The sequence below is a fragment of the Tinamus guttatus genome, unplaced genomic scaffold (genome assembly GCF_059628265.1).
Source record: "Tinamus guttatus ecotype Peru unplaced genomic scaffold, ASM5962826v1 Tinamus_guttatus_pri_ptg000107l, whole genome shotgun sequence".
Taxonomy (NCBI): domain Eukaryota; kingdom Metazoa; phylum Chordata; class Aves; order Tinamiformes; family Tinamidae; genus Tinamus; species Tinamus guttatus.
The window spans coordinates 497,275-514,352 of record NW_028288641.1 but is presented as its reverse complement, the minus strand read 5'-3'; the positions used below and the strand labels follow the sequence as shown (position 1 = coordinate 514,352).

The following is a 17,078-nucleotide window of genomic DNA, read 5'->3' as shown; positions in this document are numbered from 1 at the left end:
CGCGTGGGAGCAGCCGGCGCGGCCGCTTATCGGGTCCATCTGGGAGAGGCAGCCGGGCTGGTAACGCGCCGAGTCCGGGAGAGAGACGCTTCCCACTTTACTAGCTGCCAGACGCCCTCTATAAACCAGCAATAACCAGAACGGTAAACGGCGCGGGTCCTGCCAGGGAACACGCTGTTCCCATCTCCCCGCTGTCACAGGGCAGATCTCGCTGCTGCTGCTGCCTCTCCCATCCTTCCTCTGCCTTGTAACTGGAAAGAGGGTTTCGAGGCTGTTCTCTGCCTGCCGTTATTGCCGCTCGGGCCAACGGCCCCGGGCAGGCGCCCAGCTGGGGTGAAAGGTTGGAGGTGCTGGAAGCCGCTGCCGGCCCAGGCTGAGACCCGACGCGGCGGCAGCACGAGTGGAAGCCCCTGCGGGATTGGCAGGGGGAAGCACCACAACCCGCCCAGGGCTGCCCCCAAAAAACCTGCCCCCTTGTCCCCTGCAGCCGCCGCCTTGCAGGGACGGCCGCTCCGGCTCCGGGCAAGGCCTGAGCTGCAGAAAGGCCGCTCGGGTCCCCCTGCCCCAGCGCCCGCTCGGGCTCCCGCGCAGCGACCGAGCGGCGAGCGCGGTGCCCTCTGCTTCTCTGCTTGCTCCTTGTTGCGTATTTTGCTGCATGAGGTTAAGCAAATGGCTCTGCTGTGGCTTGGGGAGAGAGCAGGGCTTTCTCGCTGTTGCAAATCAGAGGTGTTTGTGAAGATAAAATCTTAGTGTGGTTGCGTGTTTTGAGAGCAGACTTGGTGGAGGGCAGAGTCAGCTGCTCTTTGCACATTGAGCTGCTGTGTGGGGCAAAAACCTGTCGCTTTAGAGGAGCTGCCTGGTTGGAAGGAGCCGTCGCTGCGGATTTATCCTGCTTGGAGGGGATGTATCGGGGAGCAGGTGTAAGGATTCGAGCAGGAAAGGTCCGGGACGGCTCCTGTGGGAACTGGATTCCGCCGTCTCCAGCAAGTCTCCTGCCCGCCCCGGCACCGCTTCACTCGCTCGGCTCAGGCTGCGCCAGGAGGGGACGATTCCTGCACTGCACCTCCTTGCGTTGCTGGTTGCCCGGGGTGGCTGTTTTCAGGCCTTGGATTGCAAATGAGAACCTGGGAGTAGCCCAAGGACTTCCTGCGAAGGTGCTGCCTAAATTCGGCTCTTTATTGCTCATATCTTTTATTTACTCTAGATATTCTCTGGCTGCAGATGACTGTAAATTACCTCTATTTTTGTTTTCCTCACCCCAATCAAAATCAAGGACAAATATATTTTATCAACAAGATTAAAGGCTCGGCCTTGGAAGGTCAGCGGTGAGGGATGAGCTCTGCACGCTTCCGAGTTTGCTGGGTACTTAAGGTGCAAATTGATAGGCAATCTCGTCCCGGAGGATTGAAGTGTCATCTCCTCTTCCTGGGGTGATGGAGCAGGGGGCTCTTCACGCTACCAAGGAAGGAGAATCGCAGGCTCTTTCTCAGGCAGTTTCTCCTGGAAGAATAGTTCCTGTTGCTATAACCTTCCTCCTCGTAATTATAACCTTCCCGTGGAGTAAGTGAAATAAACCAGAATAGGGGGTTGCTACGTTTGATTTTCATTCTGTGACATTTGCACTGGTACAAGGAATCTAGTGAAATTTGATTTACCCAAGACAGATGTAAAATTCCTAAAGACCGCTTATGATTTTCGTTTGTCCTTAACATAAATATTCCCTACAGCTTTTAGGGCCCTGCACGAGCCCTTTGCTCACAGGGGTGTTACTGTCAGTGTTTCCCGTGGTGAAAGGCCGCAGACGTGGAGGGGATCACGGAGAGCGATGGGCAGGCGCCCCCATCCCGGCGTCCTTGGGCCGGGGCGCTGGTGCGTTGGGCAGGAGAGACGCCCGGGTCGTGGAACGGCCTCGTGATGTCCCTGCTTAAGGACTCGACAAGCTGAACGATTAGCAGAGGGAAATCTGTTGCTCTGTATTGGAACTGTGTTTGTTGCTACACACAAAAAGGAAACAGGGAGAAAGTAACCAGGAATAACTGGTTATCACCCCAGCACGCGGGCTAATTTGGAGGACATTCCTGTTTTTTTTTAAAAAAAAAAAAAAAAAAAAGTCACCACAAAAGTCTCCAGGAATTCAATGAACCTCCAGGCTGGAGCCTTGTCCCTGCTGAGGCAGCGGAGGCCCCTGGCTTTGGGGCAGCCGCGTTTACACCAGATCTGTGCCTACGCTGCGCAGTCCTGTGCCAAATCTGCTTCGTCCCCAGGCTGGAGCCCCCTCCCGAGGGCTCTGCTGCTGGGACGGGTGACAAGGTGCCAGCAGGGCCCTGTTAGTGGCCGGGATGGTGCGTGCCCAGCACGGATGCTGCGACGCGCGGGTTTGGTCATTGCCAGTGCGTGTCAGATGAAGTGCTTAACGCTGAACGTTTATATCCAAGCGTGAGAAGCCTGGCCTGTCGGAAGGGAGTTTGCTGCTCGCTGTGTCTGTGGGGCAAGGATGGTACCGTGACAGGCGGCGCCTCGTACACTGAAGAGCCCTCCGTGGTGGTATCAAGAGCAGAGCCTACCCCAAAACCCCAGAAGCGGCGAGTGGGGCAAGGAAGCTCCTGCCCAAGGCTAGCGGCTCCCGAGTCCCGTCCGCGGCGCGTTCCAACAACCGGGTTCACGCTGCGGCAGGGCTGGGCGAGCAGGGGAGCCCGCGCGGGGACACGCAGCGCCCGGGCCCCCCGTCACCCCGAGGGGCCGCCGGGGCCGCCCCCTGCCCCAGGCCACGCAGCCGGGCCGGGCCGCGTGCCCGGAGCAGCGCGTTCCCAGGCCCGCGGTTTAACCGCGCTATCGCGTTTCCTCTTGAAGGTTGCAAAGCTGCTTCGCTAAACCAGATCCAGCGCGGCTGTGAGGGGCACGGAGCCTCCTGGGAAAGCTGGGGGCCGAAATAAACCAAACGTGAGTTCATTGCGTTGTTCTGAGCCCTGCTGGGAGCCTCCTTAGGGCAAGTAAAGGAAACGCCGGGAGCTGCCGGGGAAGCGGGGAGCTCGGGGCGAGCGCGGCCCTGGCCTCGTCCCTGGAGGAGGCTGCGCTCGGCCTCGCTCCGAGCCCTTCGGCAGCGCCAGCTCCGGCCGCTGGGTTTTTCCTTTGGCCAACATTGGCCCTGCTAAGGGACTTGGTGCTTCCTCCCTGCACCCGAATCTTTGTGGGAGTCTGGAGTATTCCTCTGACACATATTAACAGACATGTCCACGTGCACCAGGAGCGTTAGCAGATCCTGAGCACAGATGACAAACGGAGAGCGCAGGGCTCTGGGAAGCAGAGGAAATGTTTGATTTATTTATTTATTATTCTGCTGTCTGCGGTGCGGTCATTCAGAAATGAAACCAGCAGCAGTTTGGGACCCGGTGGTTCTTGTTCAACCCATGAAGCAGCTGCAACACAAACTCAGGTGTCTTTTCGAGTCCCACAGGCTGTGACGATGCAGCTGCTCCTGTGTCCTGGGGACTCCCTGCTCCCCTCCCAGCACGACCCGTCCTGCACTGCTGCTCCCCGGGCTGTTTAACAGCCCCCTGCTCCCCTCGCTACCGTGCTGCTCCTGACCTCCCGGCCGTGCACCCAGGAGCGCAACCTCTTCAAAGCTGCTCTCTGCCCTACATTTCTTGCTGGGATGTACCTCCCTCCTACAAGTAAGCAAAACTACCTCTTAAAAGGAATTAGTGATTTATGATTACATAGCAGCATTGATTTACACGAGCGCTGTATACTAAAGCCCCAGCCTGATGCTGACTCCATGAGATTTATTACAGGGTTTACTAGACAGAGCTTCTCGCCAGTGAACATTTTACACTGGGGTGGGGACCGCGAGGGCTCCGCGGTTCTTCCTGACTGTGACGAGCGGGAGGACGTCGCTCCCGGGTGCCGCTCACTCGCTCTCGGCGTCGCTGTCGGGGCCCAGGGCGGCCGGGCGCTGCACGCGCAGCGAGTCGTAGTTGGGCGGGGGGGTGCCGGGCTCGGGGGGCAGCGCGGCCCCGCAGGGCCCGTCGCCGTCCTCGTGCTGGTAGCCCGGGTTGGCGTGCGCCTCCACCAGCTCCGACACCGTGGGCGGCGCGTCCGGGTAGCGCGCCCGCGCTCGCCGCTGCTTCAGGCCCTTGCACCAGCTGATGACGTTGATGACGGTGATCCACAGCGAGTCGATGATGATCTCCCCGAACTCTATGAGGCAGAGCACAGAGCCCCCCATCCAGAAGCCGAACTGGCCTCCCAGGTTTGACAGCAGCCACACGATCTGCAGGCGGGAAGGAGGGCAGAGAGGTGACGCGGAGGGACCAGGGGACCCGCGAGCCCCGGCCCTGCGCTGGGCTTCGGTGCTGAGCTGGGGCAGGGCCGGGACCCCGGCGACCGCCCTGCCGAGGCCGCACAGCAGGGCCTGCTCTGGGGAGGCCGCAATTCCCGCGAGGACGTGACCCTGCTCCTCTGGACCTGCCTCTGCCTGGCAACGGGGAAAGAGGCGGGAGGGAATCACGAACCAGGCACTAGGGATTCGCTGCTGGAGGCTCCTTGTGCCCCCCTCTTGGCAGCGGGCAGAGGAGGCAGCAGGAGAGGCTCTCGGCAGAGCCTTTGAGGGCATCTCCAGATGCTCCAACTGGTGTCTCCAAGACCCTGACCACCCTGCCCGGCCGTGACCAGCTCAGCACAAGCCCCGCGCGCTGCTGCGGCCACGCGTCCGCTCTGCCCAGAACGGGCCTCTGATCCAGCACTCACGGTGGTGGCAGCAGACTCCGAGAAGGTCCGGTAGTTGTACTCCTGGAAGTAGATGTTCAGCTTGATGACTCCGTTTCTGCAGGAAACAAAAATGACTTTAGAACAAAGCCAAGCTATGAATGTCCCGCATATATCCTTAAATGCTTGTACATTGGAAGAGCTTCTCAGAGCCGTGTCCCTTATGATGTGTAAGGGACAGATCGTAACTGTCACGACTCAAACTGCTGTCTGTTACGTGGAAGAAGTAAAAGAAATGCTACTGAATGCAAAATATATGTTGGAAGAGAGAATTTGTTCTTAAGTACTTCATAGCCTGAAGAGATGTCTGTGCACCGGGAAGCTTCTTTGGAGCTTTTGGCTTTGTGTTTTCTAACTGCCCCAGTGGAGCTAGAAGGGCTGTTGCCTCTCCCGTCAGCTTCCCCTGCCCGTGTCCTTGTCCAGAGCGGCCACGTCCCGAGTGACACCAGGCACAAATCCACAAATCTGCTCTGAGATCTGTCCTAGAAGCTGAGTGGGTTGAGGAGTTTTTCTTTTTTTATTGTCTTTTTTTTTTTTTTTTTTTTAAGAGCTTGGCATAAGGGAAGAGCTGAATTAGTTTTGCAGCTCTCCAGGAGCTTGCTTTGTAATACATGGTTTAATATTAGGTTCTAACATTAGCTTTTTGTTCTAAACCTCTGTGAGAAGTGACTTTTCAGCCATACCGAGCAGCTCGCGCTGAGCATCAGGGGAGCTGTCTCTGCTTCTCTGAATCAGGCTGTTCCTTATTGCCTAGATTCCTCAGTGCCTACAGTTAGCACTGAAATATAAACATTTTGGCCATTGCCTCTTCTTACAGTCCCCTATGCAGCTGTTTGTTTCTGGCTTATTCTCTGGCAGGCTTTCCTGGCGATAACTCCAAGGTGAGAAGCCTCCCGCAGGAGCGTCGTTCCCGCCTGTTCCGCGGGTTGCTGCTCCTCGCAGCCTCTCGCTCTGTGGGTTTTCTCCCACCGCGGGGCTGCTCCTGTCCCCGGGCGCCCCGCGGTCGCCTCTCGCCAGCGCTGCAGCCGGCGCAGGGCCAGGACGCGGCTCCGCGTCGCGACCCCCGGGCGCTGCCCGTCCCGGCGCCCCGGGCTCCGCGAGGCCGTGGCCGGAGGCTCCAACTCGGCCCTCGCCGGATCCCCGCTGCTTCCCAACACCCGCGATCCTGCACGTTAACCCCACGTGGTTACAACCCTCTGCATTACAGGGGGTTAGCATTTGCAGCTCACTTTTATGAAACTTTCCTGTTTCTCTATTTTCCCCCTCTTCTTTTCCCCATATTTTGGGGTTTAGTTTATCAGAGGGTAATTCAGTCAGTTTTGTTGACACTGCATCCAATCTGTTGCTGCTGCTGTTGGCAAAATCAGGGATGTAAATATAAAAGCATTATGATACAGGAGCTGAACTCTGGAAGTTCATGGATTTTATAGCTTTAGAGTCTCCAAACTCCTCCATGCAAATGATGGGGGATGCTGTGTTTAATGTTCTTTTTAGTTTAACTGCACATGTGGGTTTTTGCCTACCTGGTTTGTTACTACAGAGAACACAGAATATGCATGAATTGCATTTGAGATTTACTTTACGTATCTTCCCCAAAACCTGCACCAAGTCTTGCTCTCCTGCATGAGCACACATGTGCTCTGGCGGACAGCCAGGGTCCATGTTAATCTAATGCTAACAGGCTCATCAGAAAAGATAGAGTGGTTGTTCCTTTCACTTACCTGTCCAGAGTCACATTTGTTGACATGTCCCTTTCGTAAGACAATATATGGAAAATCCAGTCCTAGAAAGATAAAATGTATTCAAAACTGAGAAGCAGCATCCTCTCTCTGCACTTATCTGGGCAGAAACCCCAGAAATAAACAAACTGTAGTGAATATTCTTTCCTTAACGCAGCTCTACGGGATCAGGAACGCTCCCGCTCTGCGGTTCGTTCCAACGGGCCCCGCGCTGCCTCCATCTGCTCCGTGCTGGCCCTGCCTGGGGACGGCACGCGCAGCCCAGCGCTGCAGCTGCGCTTTCCACCCGTACAACGACGTACAGACCGTTTTCCACCCGTACAACGAGGTACAGACCGTTTTCCACCCGTACAACGAGGTCTATAAGGTAACCGTGCTTCTCTACCTGCTCATGACTCCTACATTCAGCAACTCGTAGATGTCTTTGCTGCATTCGCAGCATGACAGCGGAGTCATGCTGGCTGTAGCTTTATCAACTTCAGTATTAAAGATTAAGAGCTTATGTAAGGGATATGTGTGAAGCCTTTGGTGCTAGGATAAGCTAGATCACCATGCCTGTTTAAAATCACCTTTGATGTTGATTACAACCAGTGAAGTCATGAGATCTACTGTCTGCAGTAGCATATGCCATGAGAACACTGCACGGATGAGGATGTTGTACCTTTATCTGTGATGCTGTAAGAATACTGCGTGGCAAACACTTAGCTAGAGAGAAAACAATCACGCAAGCAATCCTGTAATGTGTATGGATAAAGAAAGAGAGATAAGACTGCGTGTGTAGCTTTGACACTGCCTAATCTTTAGCATTTAATGAGTGATCTAAATGGAGTATTCATTTTCTCTTTAGCGAGCCCATGAGATCTTATCACATCTTATCTGCCTCAGCTACGCTGTGTGTACAAAGTGGCTCTGTTTCTGGCTGTTCTCTACTCCTGAAAGAGCATGAGATCACACAGGTGCCATATTCCTTCTCGAGCAGCTGTCCTGGTAAATGGATTAAACAAAGCAATTAGGCAAAATTTACAATGCAGCAATGATGCTAAGCACTTGTGCTCTGTATTTTGGTCAGCAAACTCATAGAAAGCACGTCTCTGCCGTGCCTCTTCTGTATTTGCACTACGTGGGAAGGTGATTACTCATCTCTGCGTTGTTAACTGTGCTCAGGGCAGGACCGCAGCAAGGGAAGTGCCAGTGCTGGGGAGATGCTGCTCCTTGTTCCTGCTTCATGCACTGGGGCTGGTCTTCACATGCTGAAAATGTGTAATTTGGAGAAGAGGGGCCGGCTACCTGAGCATCAACTCTAAAAATACCAGCTGATTCACACAGAACATCTAATTATTAATGAATGTTTTAAGACAAGGGATTGGTGTTACCTCTGAAGCTTCCGATGGCCAGTCTGCCATGGAGATGGTCATTTTATATTGCGTGTCACTAGAAAGCAGAAAGAGGGACATTAATCAAGAGGTAATTTCCCCTACTCTGCAGTCACTGGAACTTTAGTTCTGTTTCAGATAAGCAACCCCAAAAGATTTGCTGCAGTTTTATAAAGGTCAGAACTGATGGGAGATGAAATGCAGGATTCCCTCCACCTTTAGAGCTGCCAGAAATAATTTGTGCACTTACTTGCATGTCTCCTTACAAGAGTCAATACAAAACTGTCTGTGTCCTACACTTGATCTCAGTGATGAATAGCAATATGCTGTTTGGTGAAAACAAAAAATCAAAGCATTTGTTTAGGTGAGAACCCAGCCTATCTGGATTATATAATTTGTATTTAATAAAAGAAGTATTTTAAATATGAGCCTGAAGTACAAGTTTGCTTTCTTCCCCGCTAGCCTTGTTTTCCTTGAAAACTCAGGCAAAATTATTAGACAATTTAATACTTTTCTGCAGGTAGCTTTTACAAAGAATCAGTATTTTAGGTACAAGCTTTGCCAACTCCAGTAGTATGATGGTGCTTTGCTTATAACAGAGTATTGCAATTCAGCTGGTATTTTACATTTCTCTTTCTGTAAGTTGCTGTTGCAAGAGAACAAGAGCTCTCAAATGGTCTGTTAAGAGCAAACATAGAGCTGTTGGGCTCTGTGTTTCCTTACAGGAGCCAATTGTACCACTTACATAGGGATGGGCAAGTTGATTTCAGGACCTGATCTTTTCGCACCGGCTGACCTGAAGTGTTACACATTTCTTCCTTCCTCCTTTTTTTTTTTTTTTTTTTTTTTTTTTTTTTGCTGTCCAGAACTCCTGCTGTCTTCCACAGTCCATCTTTCTGAGGGAAATCTGACCAAGGCCAGGATGGAAGCTGGGAGCCCTTAGCCCTTGGGCAGTGCCAAGAATTTCCTAGGCTCACTGCCAGTGACCCTAATGGCCAAGGTAAGAGTTTATATAAGCAACTGTTGCACCTGCAATACTGACAAAACGTGCCCTCCCTTCCTGTGTGCCAATACCCCGGGGAAGGCTGTATAATTAGTTTTGATCATGTTCTTACCCCAACCTGGGTTATCTTCATTATTGCAATAATTTACCCCTTCAGGTAAAGGAAACATATAGTGACCACATCCACAGATTTCAACCATGCGATATTGGAAACAAGAGCGCAGACAAGCCTGAAAAAAGGGAACAGTGAGCTGCTTAGAGCTGGGACGTACTGTCACGGTGATCTCTGTGCTGCATTATGCTGCTGATGGCTATATAATCTATGAGAACTGCTTCGTATAGTCTATGAGAGCTGAGCCTCCTCCTAGCCATGTTCTGTCTGCCCGGTTTGCAGCTACACATCGATAAAGGTGCTCAGGGAGGCAGGTTTGCAGGGTGCTGCACCGCGGGGCTCGCTGCTGCAGGCGGCCAGCGAGCAGCGTCGCGCTCCAGCCTACGCGTGTGCGCCTGAAAACGCCACGGGAAGCCACTGCCATCAGCCCCAAATGACACCGTTTTACAGTCTATGATATCAACAGACAGACGATGGAGCTAAACAAGCTCGTGTGTTTACAGATGCACTGCAATTACATATTTATCTATGTCGTGTTTTTACTACAGCTCCTCCAAATTTTGTGGATTGTGTTTGTGAGCTAACTGTAGGTGTTAGAGAAATAAACAACCTGCTCCCAGGCACACAAGAAATGCTCATTTCTTAATTATTTTAGGGTTTCAAGGCAGTTGTATGGAGTTTCAAAAAAAAAAAAAAAAGTTCTGTTATAACCTAGACACTGCTGCTGTTCCCAGGATTTATATGACATTGACAAAAGGCTTGTTTTTGCTTTAAAAGGTAAGACTTTAAAAATACTTCAGCATCAAGAGCAGGTTTTAAATCCCGATTATCTTATCTGTGCATCTGTTTCTCTCCATGAAAGGATCATGCTGCAACCTGGACCGCTTGTGATCCTGGGCTGCAGCATTACCACTAGCTCATTGAGGCATGAAGTTAATCAGGAGATATTGGAGTGGGATTTTTGATGAAACAATGCACAAAGCAATAACAAAACCTATGAAAAGATAATTAAATTTACGTGTCAGCTGGGTGGAAAAATCATAAGTTATGTGTATTATGAAATGCTCATAAAAGTCACTATAATGAGAGTGATGAAAAAGTTTGTTGGTGAGAGGTCTCTGAAGTGATATGAGTTATGTGGATGCGGAACCTGAGTCAGCATCCAGCCTCTTCTAAGTAATAATGTAATCACTTCAAGTATTTGTTTAAAGGTTATACAAGCATCTTAAAGTGTACGGCAAAGAGGTCCAGTTGTTACAATTATATAAAGGCAGGCCAAAACCCTTCACCTTCTCTGAGATTTATTCTTCGGTCATTTGTAAATAACTCTGTTTTCTTTATTGCCAAATCTCACCCTTAAGAAGTTTGTCCCCACTGGGCTAAAGCCTTTGTTACAAATTAACCAGTGCTTTATGTCTACACTGTATTTTTATTACAGATGCAAGGTTTACAAACTGTTTTCTCATCCTGGTTGTGAAGGGAAGAAAAGACAAAGGTATGGCTACATTCTGTATCCACAATATACAGTGTTAAAAAAGAGACTTATTTCTCTTAAAGAGAAAAGGATTAAAAAAGAACTGAAGTATTCAGGTGATAAATAATTTCTGTATATTTATTCCCTGTCAGAGCAGTAGCAATACTGCTTATGTACGCAAAATGTAAGCTTCCTTGCACATTAGAGCAATATCACAGTTAAAACAAGGAGCACAATAGTTATCTGGATAGCTTTTATCTTCCCAGACACCCAGGGCAGCAGGAAACATCCCATTTTATGAAAAGCTGTCACATAAAAATCTCAGCAAAAGCTTCCTAGAATCGCAGTAACTGTTCCCATTGCAGGAAGGCCCCTGAGATTATTCCACACTGAACAGCTTTGCTATTAAAATTATTGCAGTATGAGTGAGAACCCGCTGCTTTCGTCAGCTGAATTCTGAGGCAGCAGCATGCAAGGAAAGGACCAGTGTTAAACAGTGGTCATATGTAGAGGAACATTTTGATTTTTCACCTGCAAATTGTCACTTCCCTGGTAGGTCATGCATCCGGGGATGCCGTTCAACAACAGAGATTCTGGGAGATTGCTGTTTTATAGATTTTGAGAAAATGATGAAAAAGAGCCTCTTCAATCCTCTCAAAATAAAATAAAACTTATAAATGAATAAGAGAAAAGTAATTATTTTGCAGGGGCTGATGTACATCCCCTGCAAATTGAACAGTTTTGATGGGAGAATGGAAACTGAATATTATGTGAAACAATGCTGTCTGCCAAACAATATTCTTTATCTTTGGAATTTTATTACTTACATCATTAGGTTTTGATCCTGCAACATACAGGTATTTCCATCAGATTCAACAGGATTATTCCCAACCTGAGGCTACCGACTGCTCAGACTCAGGTGCTGATGCATTGCCAGAAAAAGAAGTTCCTGAGCTTTGGTAATGCACTCTACTCTGTTTGCTGATCCTCTAGTAATACTGTGTGCTAAAAACAATTTTAGCTACTTTGAAGATTTTTTTAAACAACCTTGTTTGATTTGAGAACATGTTTTACCTGTATGGAATAGGAAGTATTATATTCACTATATAGGTTTTTTACTGGGACATCAGACCCATTCATAGTGCAGTCACTGTAGGGATAACCCATTCGTTCCAGTTCATCCTGAAAGAAAATTGAAACAGCAAAATATTTAAACTACTGCTCTTGCCTGCATCCTTGGTGCTAGTTGGCCTGAGGTTCTGCAATTCCTGTATTCCCTGCTGCCTTTGAGAGAGAAAAAATCATAGTAGGCCGAGCTGAAAGATGCCTGAAAAGACATAGCTACTCCACCAGGCCGGATCAAGAAGTTATAACATAGATGATTGTATTCAAGAACACGGGATTTAAACAAAGTGCTGCAGTTTTGTCATGCACATTTTGTAACGGAGCCATTTTCTCATGGGGCAGAAACGACCTTTTCACTCTGCTTCCCTCCTCCCAGTGATTAGTCTCTTGGAGATGAGGGCTGGGCTCGGGTTTTCCAGGCTGGGCTTGGGTTTTCCAGGCTGGGCTCGGGTTTTCCCGGCTGCCCTCGTCCTGGCACGTCTCTGGCCACCGACAAGCACAAGTGGCTCTGCAGAGAGCAGCTGCCCTGGCAGAGCTGGGCGAGGTGCAGCCAGCAGAACACAAGAGCTAATCAAAATACCCTGCGTGTAATTCGCAGAATTTGAAAAAGAAATGTGATACGTGCTGACCGAGTGCTCAGTGCCTGGAAGAAAATGGTGGCAATGGGAACTGTAGTAGAATATCCTAGATAAAAAGAAAAGAATAGGAAAAAGAAAAAGATCTTTCCAGGCTGACAATCCTGCTGGGAGAACTGAGCTGGAGGTAAAGGAAAGGTGCCCTAAGCAGAGGTGAGAGCCATGGCTTGGCTCTGGTGTGAAATGTCAACAGCCTGTTTTAGGAGCAAACCTCCTAACATACTACAGGCGGAGGGAACAATTACCTGAGCTCAGTATTTTGGCTTTACTAGAGCACTTTGCCAGGACAGTTACATAAAACTCTCCATAAACTGTTCCAGCCCATAGCTAGCATATACCTTGACTCTTTTGGTTTGAGCCAGTTCAGCCAAGACTGGGAAGCTTGGTTGCAGTCCCATCAGATAACATTATTCTCAGACAGCTTGCTCCAGAGGAATGCCACACATACCACTAAGAAGCCGATGGAGGTTTCCGTCCCAGCCATTGCATAGATGCCCTGATCCTTAAGAAATGGGAAGCTCTTCTGCTGGTGCAGCATTAGTCTAGCCCCGGCAGCTGATGACAGGTAGGGGATATAATCTTGCTGGCTGATGTCCAGAATTAACTTCAGCCCTGTGACACCAAACACAATATTCAGAACATGAAATGCAGAGTTCTACTGAAACGTGAGTCTTTGGAAAAACAACATTTTCTTGTGCACAGAACTCTCTCTTCCCTGGGAAAGGTTCTGTCTGTTATAGCCAGTGTTAAATGGGCATAAGTTTGCATGACGGCAAACGCACAGAATGCAAATATTTGATTGTTCAAGCATTCTCTCAGATACTTTGGCTATGTGGATGTTTTTTAAATGTCATTACACTTCTACTAACTATATTCATATTACTTGTTTTTGTGCAATGCATTTTCCTTTTAGGAGGATTATCTCCTTCTAGAAAACAGCAATTCCCTGCCGTAGTGCTCTAGAGAAACAGAAATCATAAATCTGGTACATGTTAAATAACAAATATAGTTTATGAGTGACGGAATAAGTCATAGCACTTTTGCTCCCTTAATTCCCTCTTCTTTAGCAGAGCTTTGCTTACCAAACTCAGCTCCAGGGTTGGAAGAATTCAAAGCCTCCTCATCCATGCCCCAGTTAAAGATGTAGCAGTTCCCATGGTCTGGATGATAGATTTGGGTGAAATTCCTGAAAGAATCACGCACATAAAACTATGACTATTGTGGAAAACTAAAAGGTTATAAAATAATGGCTCTAGAGGATATTTTTTGGCAAATTGGTCTGGGATTGATTCACTTTAGTTTAGCTGATTCTTTTAATGCAAGTGTTTAGCCAGTTAATATAATTTCAATCAATCTGCTGTTGAAAAGCAGAGAAACAAGGTCCTGGCATGTTCTGAGCCAGCCATTGCAGGCAGCGCTTTGTCATAGTGCTCAGGAAGAGCCCAGCCTGCAGCTGAGGCAGAAACAACTGCGGAATCAGAGCTGCATTAACAGATTTGGTTGGAGATGTATCTAGTTCCTTGAGGATAATTACATTATTTAAAGAAAATGTTATTGCTTGCAAAACGTTGCAGGATGGGCTATTGTTTTGCACTCCAGTTTCTCAAAACTGGATATATAAGATTGCTATTCACAAGGAACAGCGAGAGGTTAAATGCTTTTCACAGAGCCTTGTGTAAAATGTGACCATGTAAGTGAGGGCTGTGTTTCTATGCAAGATCCTGAACTGGCAGCTGGTGATCACTAAATATTCAATGAAGGTCTCATTGGTGGTGCTAGTCCCAATAGGACATGAGCAAAACGGCCCATCCAAAATGAAAATTAGTTGTCTTATTTCTGGGTCTTGTTCTGATGTGCAAAGTAAGGGGTGTATTGTTTTTACGTAATGGTCTGAATAACCTGGCTGTAGCTGTAGAAGAGCCAGCCTTCCTGGCAGGTAAGAGCCTAGGACCTTTCCTGTTAAGCAGAGAAAAGAAAAAAAGAGCTTAAATGGACTAAGATTCAACTTCAATCTGCTTCCAGAAGCAAACCTGAACTAGCTGGGATGTAGGCAGAACCAGTACAGGGCTGTGAACAGAGGCTATACCAGCCCACTCAGAAACCTGATAGAGCTTTGGTAGCTTTTCTGCCTAAAATTAATCTGAAGTCTCATACTCATGCCAGCTCTATCTGAAAATATACCTTTTCAACCAGAATCACATCTAGAAACCTTGTGGGGAATGTTGTTAGATTTAAGAACAAGTGGAAATGACTATCCACTGATAATCTAACTTAAAAAGAAAAAAAAAAATGCTATCATCTCTTCATCTGTAGCGTTCCTGCAAAGACAGGTAGAGACAAGAAGTTCAGTGCACACATACTTGTAGTTGCAGGGTTCGGCCCCATAGAGACATGCCAGGATCATGTCCTCTGCTTGGTAGCCCATCCTGATTCTCTCCTCCAGCGGCACTTTGGAGAGGATGCTGGTGGACTGCAGGATGTACCACTCGGTCACGGCCTGCGCCGCGCTCGTGAAGTTCCAGTAGATGCAGTCGTTGGAGCCCTCGTAGCTGCACTGGAGACACACAGGAGCCAGGTCTTAAACAACGAGCTGGCTCCGAGAGAAGGCAAGGGACAGCAGAAGGGAACACACGAAGAGCACTTGGTGCTCGGTCACGATCCTCTCCATCGCTGCCCAGGGTTTCTAACATCCTTATTATCAGAGGCTGAACTATTTGCTCTTGGCATCCTTTCTGCATTTCTAAGATACAGCTCTAGGCCATTAGCACTGTGTTTGAAGAACTTGTTGATTTCACTGAAATGATTATCTGTTTTGCAGCTGCCTAAATTCATCAGGACTAACTTAACATGGCTCGTGGCACTGCAGAAGTCCTCCAAGGCACCAGCACGAGTAAGACTTCCCCCGGCTACGTTATCTGTGCACGCCAGCTTGAGCAGCAAGTGCATTTGGAAGCGCCGTGCTCCTCCAGCAGCCGCCAGCTGAGACGGGAGGATGTTCCTGCAGGATGAGAAGAGCCGTCCCCTTGGCCAGGGCCTGGCACTGACGCAAGGAGCAGCCAGGTGGGCATAAAGAGACACCTCGAGGCCTGATTTCTGCATTACATTCCAGCACAGCACAGCCCGTACACCCTGCCTGGCTTCCTCCCGTCCCCTCTTGCTGTTTTTTGGCAAGACGTACAGCTGCTCTTTTTGCTATGGGACCCTCACTTACCAGTTTCACTGCCAGTTTGTATTTTTTTCCTTCGGATGTTGTGTTGGATGTGTCAGGAGGAGCAACAGTCTGGTTCCCTGGGCCAGTCTGGTTGGTCTCAAAGATATCCACGATGACGGGATGGTCTTTGTCGTGCTCGTCAATGAGGACCAGCGGTATCTGATTCCACAGGTTCAGATCCAGTGTCTCGGAGATGTCGTCGCTGCTGTTCAGTGGCGGGGGCAGGATGGAGTCCCCCTGCGTGGGCTGCAGGATCCTGTCTAGAGCCGCGTCTATGAGTTTGTCCAACTCTTTCAGCAGCGGCTTCACCTCTGAGTATCTGCAGGACAAAGAGCAGTTACCAGGTGGGGTAATGGTGGCAGCAGCACGAAGCAGAATGTGTCCCGTTACTCTGCTGGACCTCAGCTTGTTTCATAGAGATTAACTGGAGAACCAAGGGAGTCTCCACACGAAGCACAAGCGGTTTGAAAACGTGTATCCTAGCAGCCCGGAACGGGGCAGCAGCCAGACACGACCACTATCTGGAAGATGAGCACAGGGCTGTCCTGTGCCTCGCTGCACCTCCCAGAACCATCATCATGGTTCTTCAAACAATCCGCTACTAGCTTACACAAAACATCTCTAGCAGAGAGAGAGGCTAAAAACAGACAGACTTGCCCGTGTGTCAGCTGTAGGCATCTCATTTTGGACTACACTGCTGCATGGACATGAATCTTAAGCAACTAACAAAATCAGTTATTCCTTTGAAGTTATTCTGGGGTTATAATACTGTAACTTAGAGCAGATACCAGCATTTAACTAGCTCTTAATGACTGGCGTATAAGTGATAAGAGATACGTTCATGGTGAGGAAGGAAAAAAAAAAAGAAAGGAACTGTGGGGAAAGATCAAGAGTCTGATCTTGGCTGTGACAAGTTAGTTGAAACTTTAGAGTTTTCTCTGAGCCAGACAAAGTTTACAGGGAAGCAATAACCATTATTGGATTATCTGATGCAATAAAGAAAAACAGACAAACTTGCAGCTACACGAGCCTTTCTTTGGATACGAGCCATTCATTTTTATATTGTCCTAATTTGTTTGTTTTTTACTGCCGGTTGTTGCTTCAAATGATAATTTTCATTGATGCTCCTAATACAATATGAGACAGCAACCAAATCTACAGTATCTTATGCTAGCAATATAACTCAGTGTGTTAATCCATGACTGAATAAATTAGGCAAAGGAAAAACTCACTTGAAAGGGTTGGCATTGCAGACTGTGACTGCTGGGAACTTCATAGTCTTAAATCCAATCGAAAGAGATGAAGTGACATCGTAGGAGAGGTACGTGTTAATGAGGATACCCCACTGCCAGAAGACCAGAGATGCGAAGAGCAAAGTTAAGAAAAACCACACGAATTTCTTCTTTGGCCCCTCTCTGATGATGCGTTTGGGGCCGTGTGTGTTGGTGTTGTCACAGTACCAGACCAGCAGCTCTTTGTATGTGTATCCAGGGCCTTTCTGCAGACGGTGCAGTGCTCGAACAAAATACTTCTTCAGGTTCATGCTGGTGTCTGTAAACATGGGGCAAAAATCAAAACAGCTATTTTAAGAAGCAGGGGTTTGCATTAGTCCAAATATATTTGTATTGTCAACAAGCAAAAT

General features: G+C 48.7%; 1 protein-coding gene across 1 annotated transcript; it reads right to left on the bottom strand.

Annotated features, from left to right (window-relative positions):
* Positions 1-3,907: 3,907 nt before the first annotated feature.
* On the bottom strand, positions 3,908-17,027 carry SCNN1B (sodium channel epithelial 1 subunit beta). The gene is made up of 12 exons (XM_010216245.2): positions 16,669-17,027; positions 15,437-15,755; positions 14,586-14,779; positions 13,308-13,411; positions 12,674-12,837; positions 11,540-11,647; positions 8,992-9,109; positions 8,127-8,202; positions 7,877-7,934; positions 6,486-6,547; positions 4,747-4,822; positions 3,908-4,270 (listed from the first exon to the last, which is right to left on the bottom strand). The coding sequence occupies exons 1-12, from the start codon at positions 16,995-16,997 to the stop codon at positions 3,908-3,910; spliced, it is 1,971 nt and encodes a 656-aa protein (XP_010214547.2). The 5' UTR covers positions 16,998-17,027.
* Between the last annotated feature and the right edge of the window lie 51 nt (positions 17,028-17,078).

What these genes read in the sequence shown, in the direction of transcription:
- SCNN1B (XM_010216245.2), bottom strand. Translation starts at nt 16,997, where the DNA reads ATGTTTACAGACACCAGCATGAACCTGAAGAAGTATTTTGTTCGAGCA. An exon ending in TGCAATGCCAACCCTTTCAA is followed by an intron (nt 15,756 to 16,668) that starts GTGAGTTTTTCC and finishes TTTGTCCTGCAG; the next exon opens with ATACTCAGAGGTGAAGCCGC. An exon ending in ATACTTCCTATTCCATACAG is followed by an intron (nt 9,110 to 11,539) that starts GTAAAACATGTT and finishes CCCTTTTTTCAG; the next exon opens with GCTTGTCTGCGCTCTTGTTT.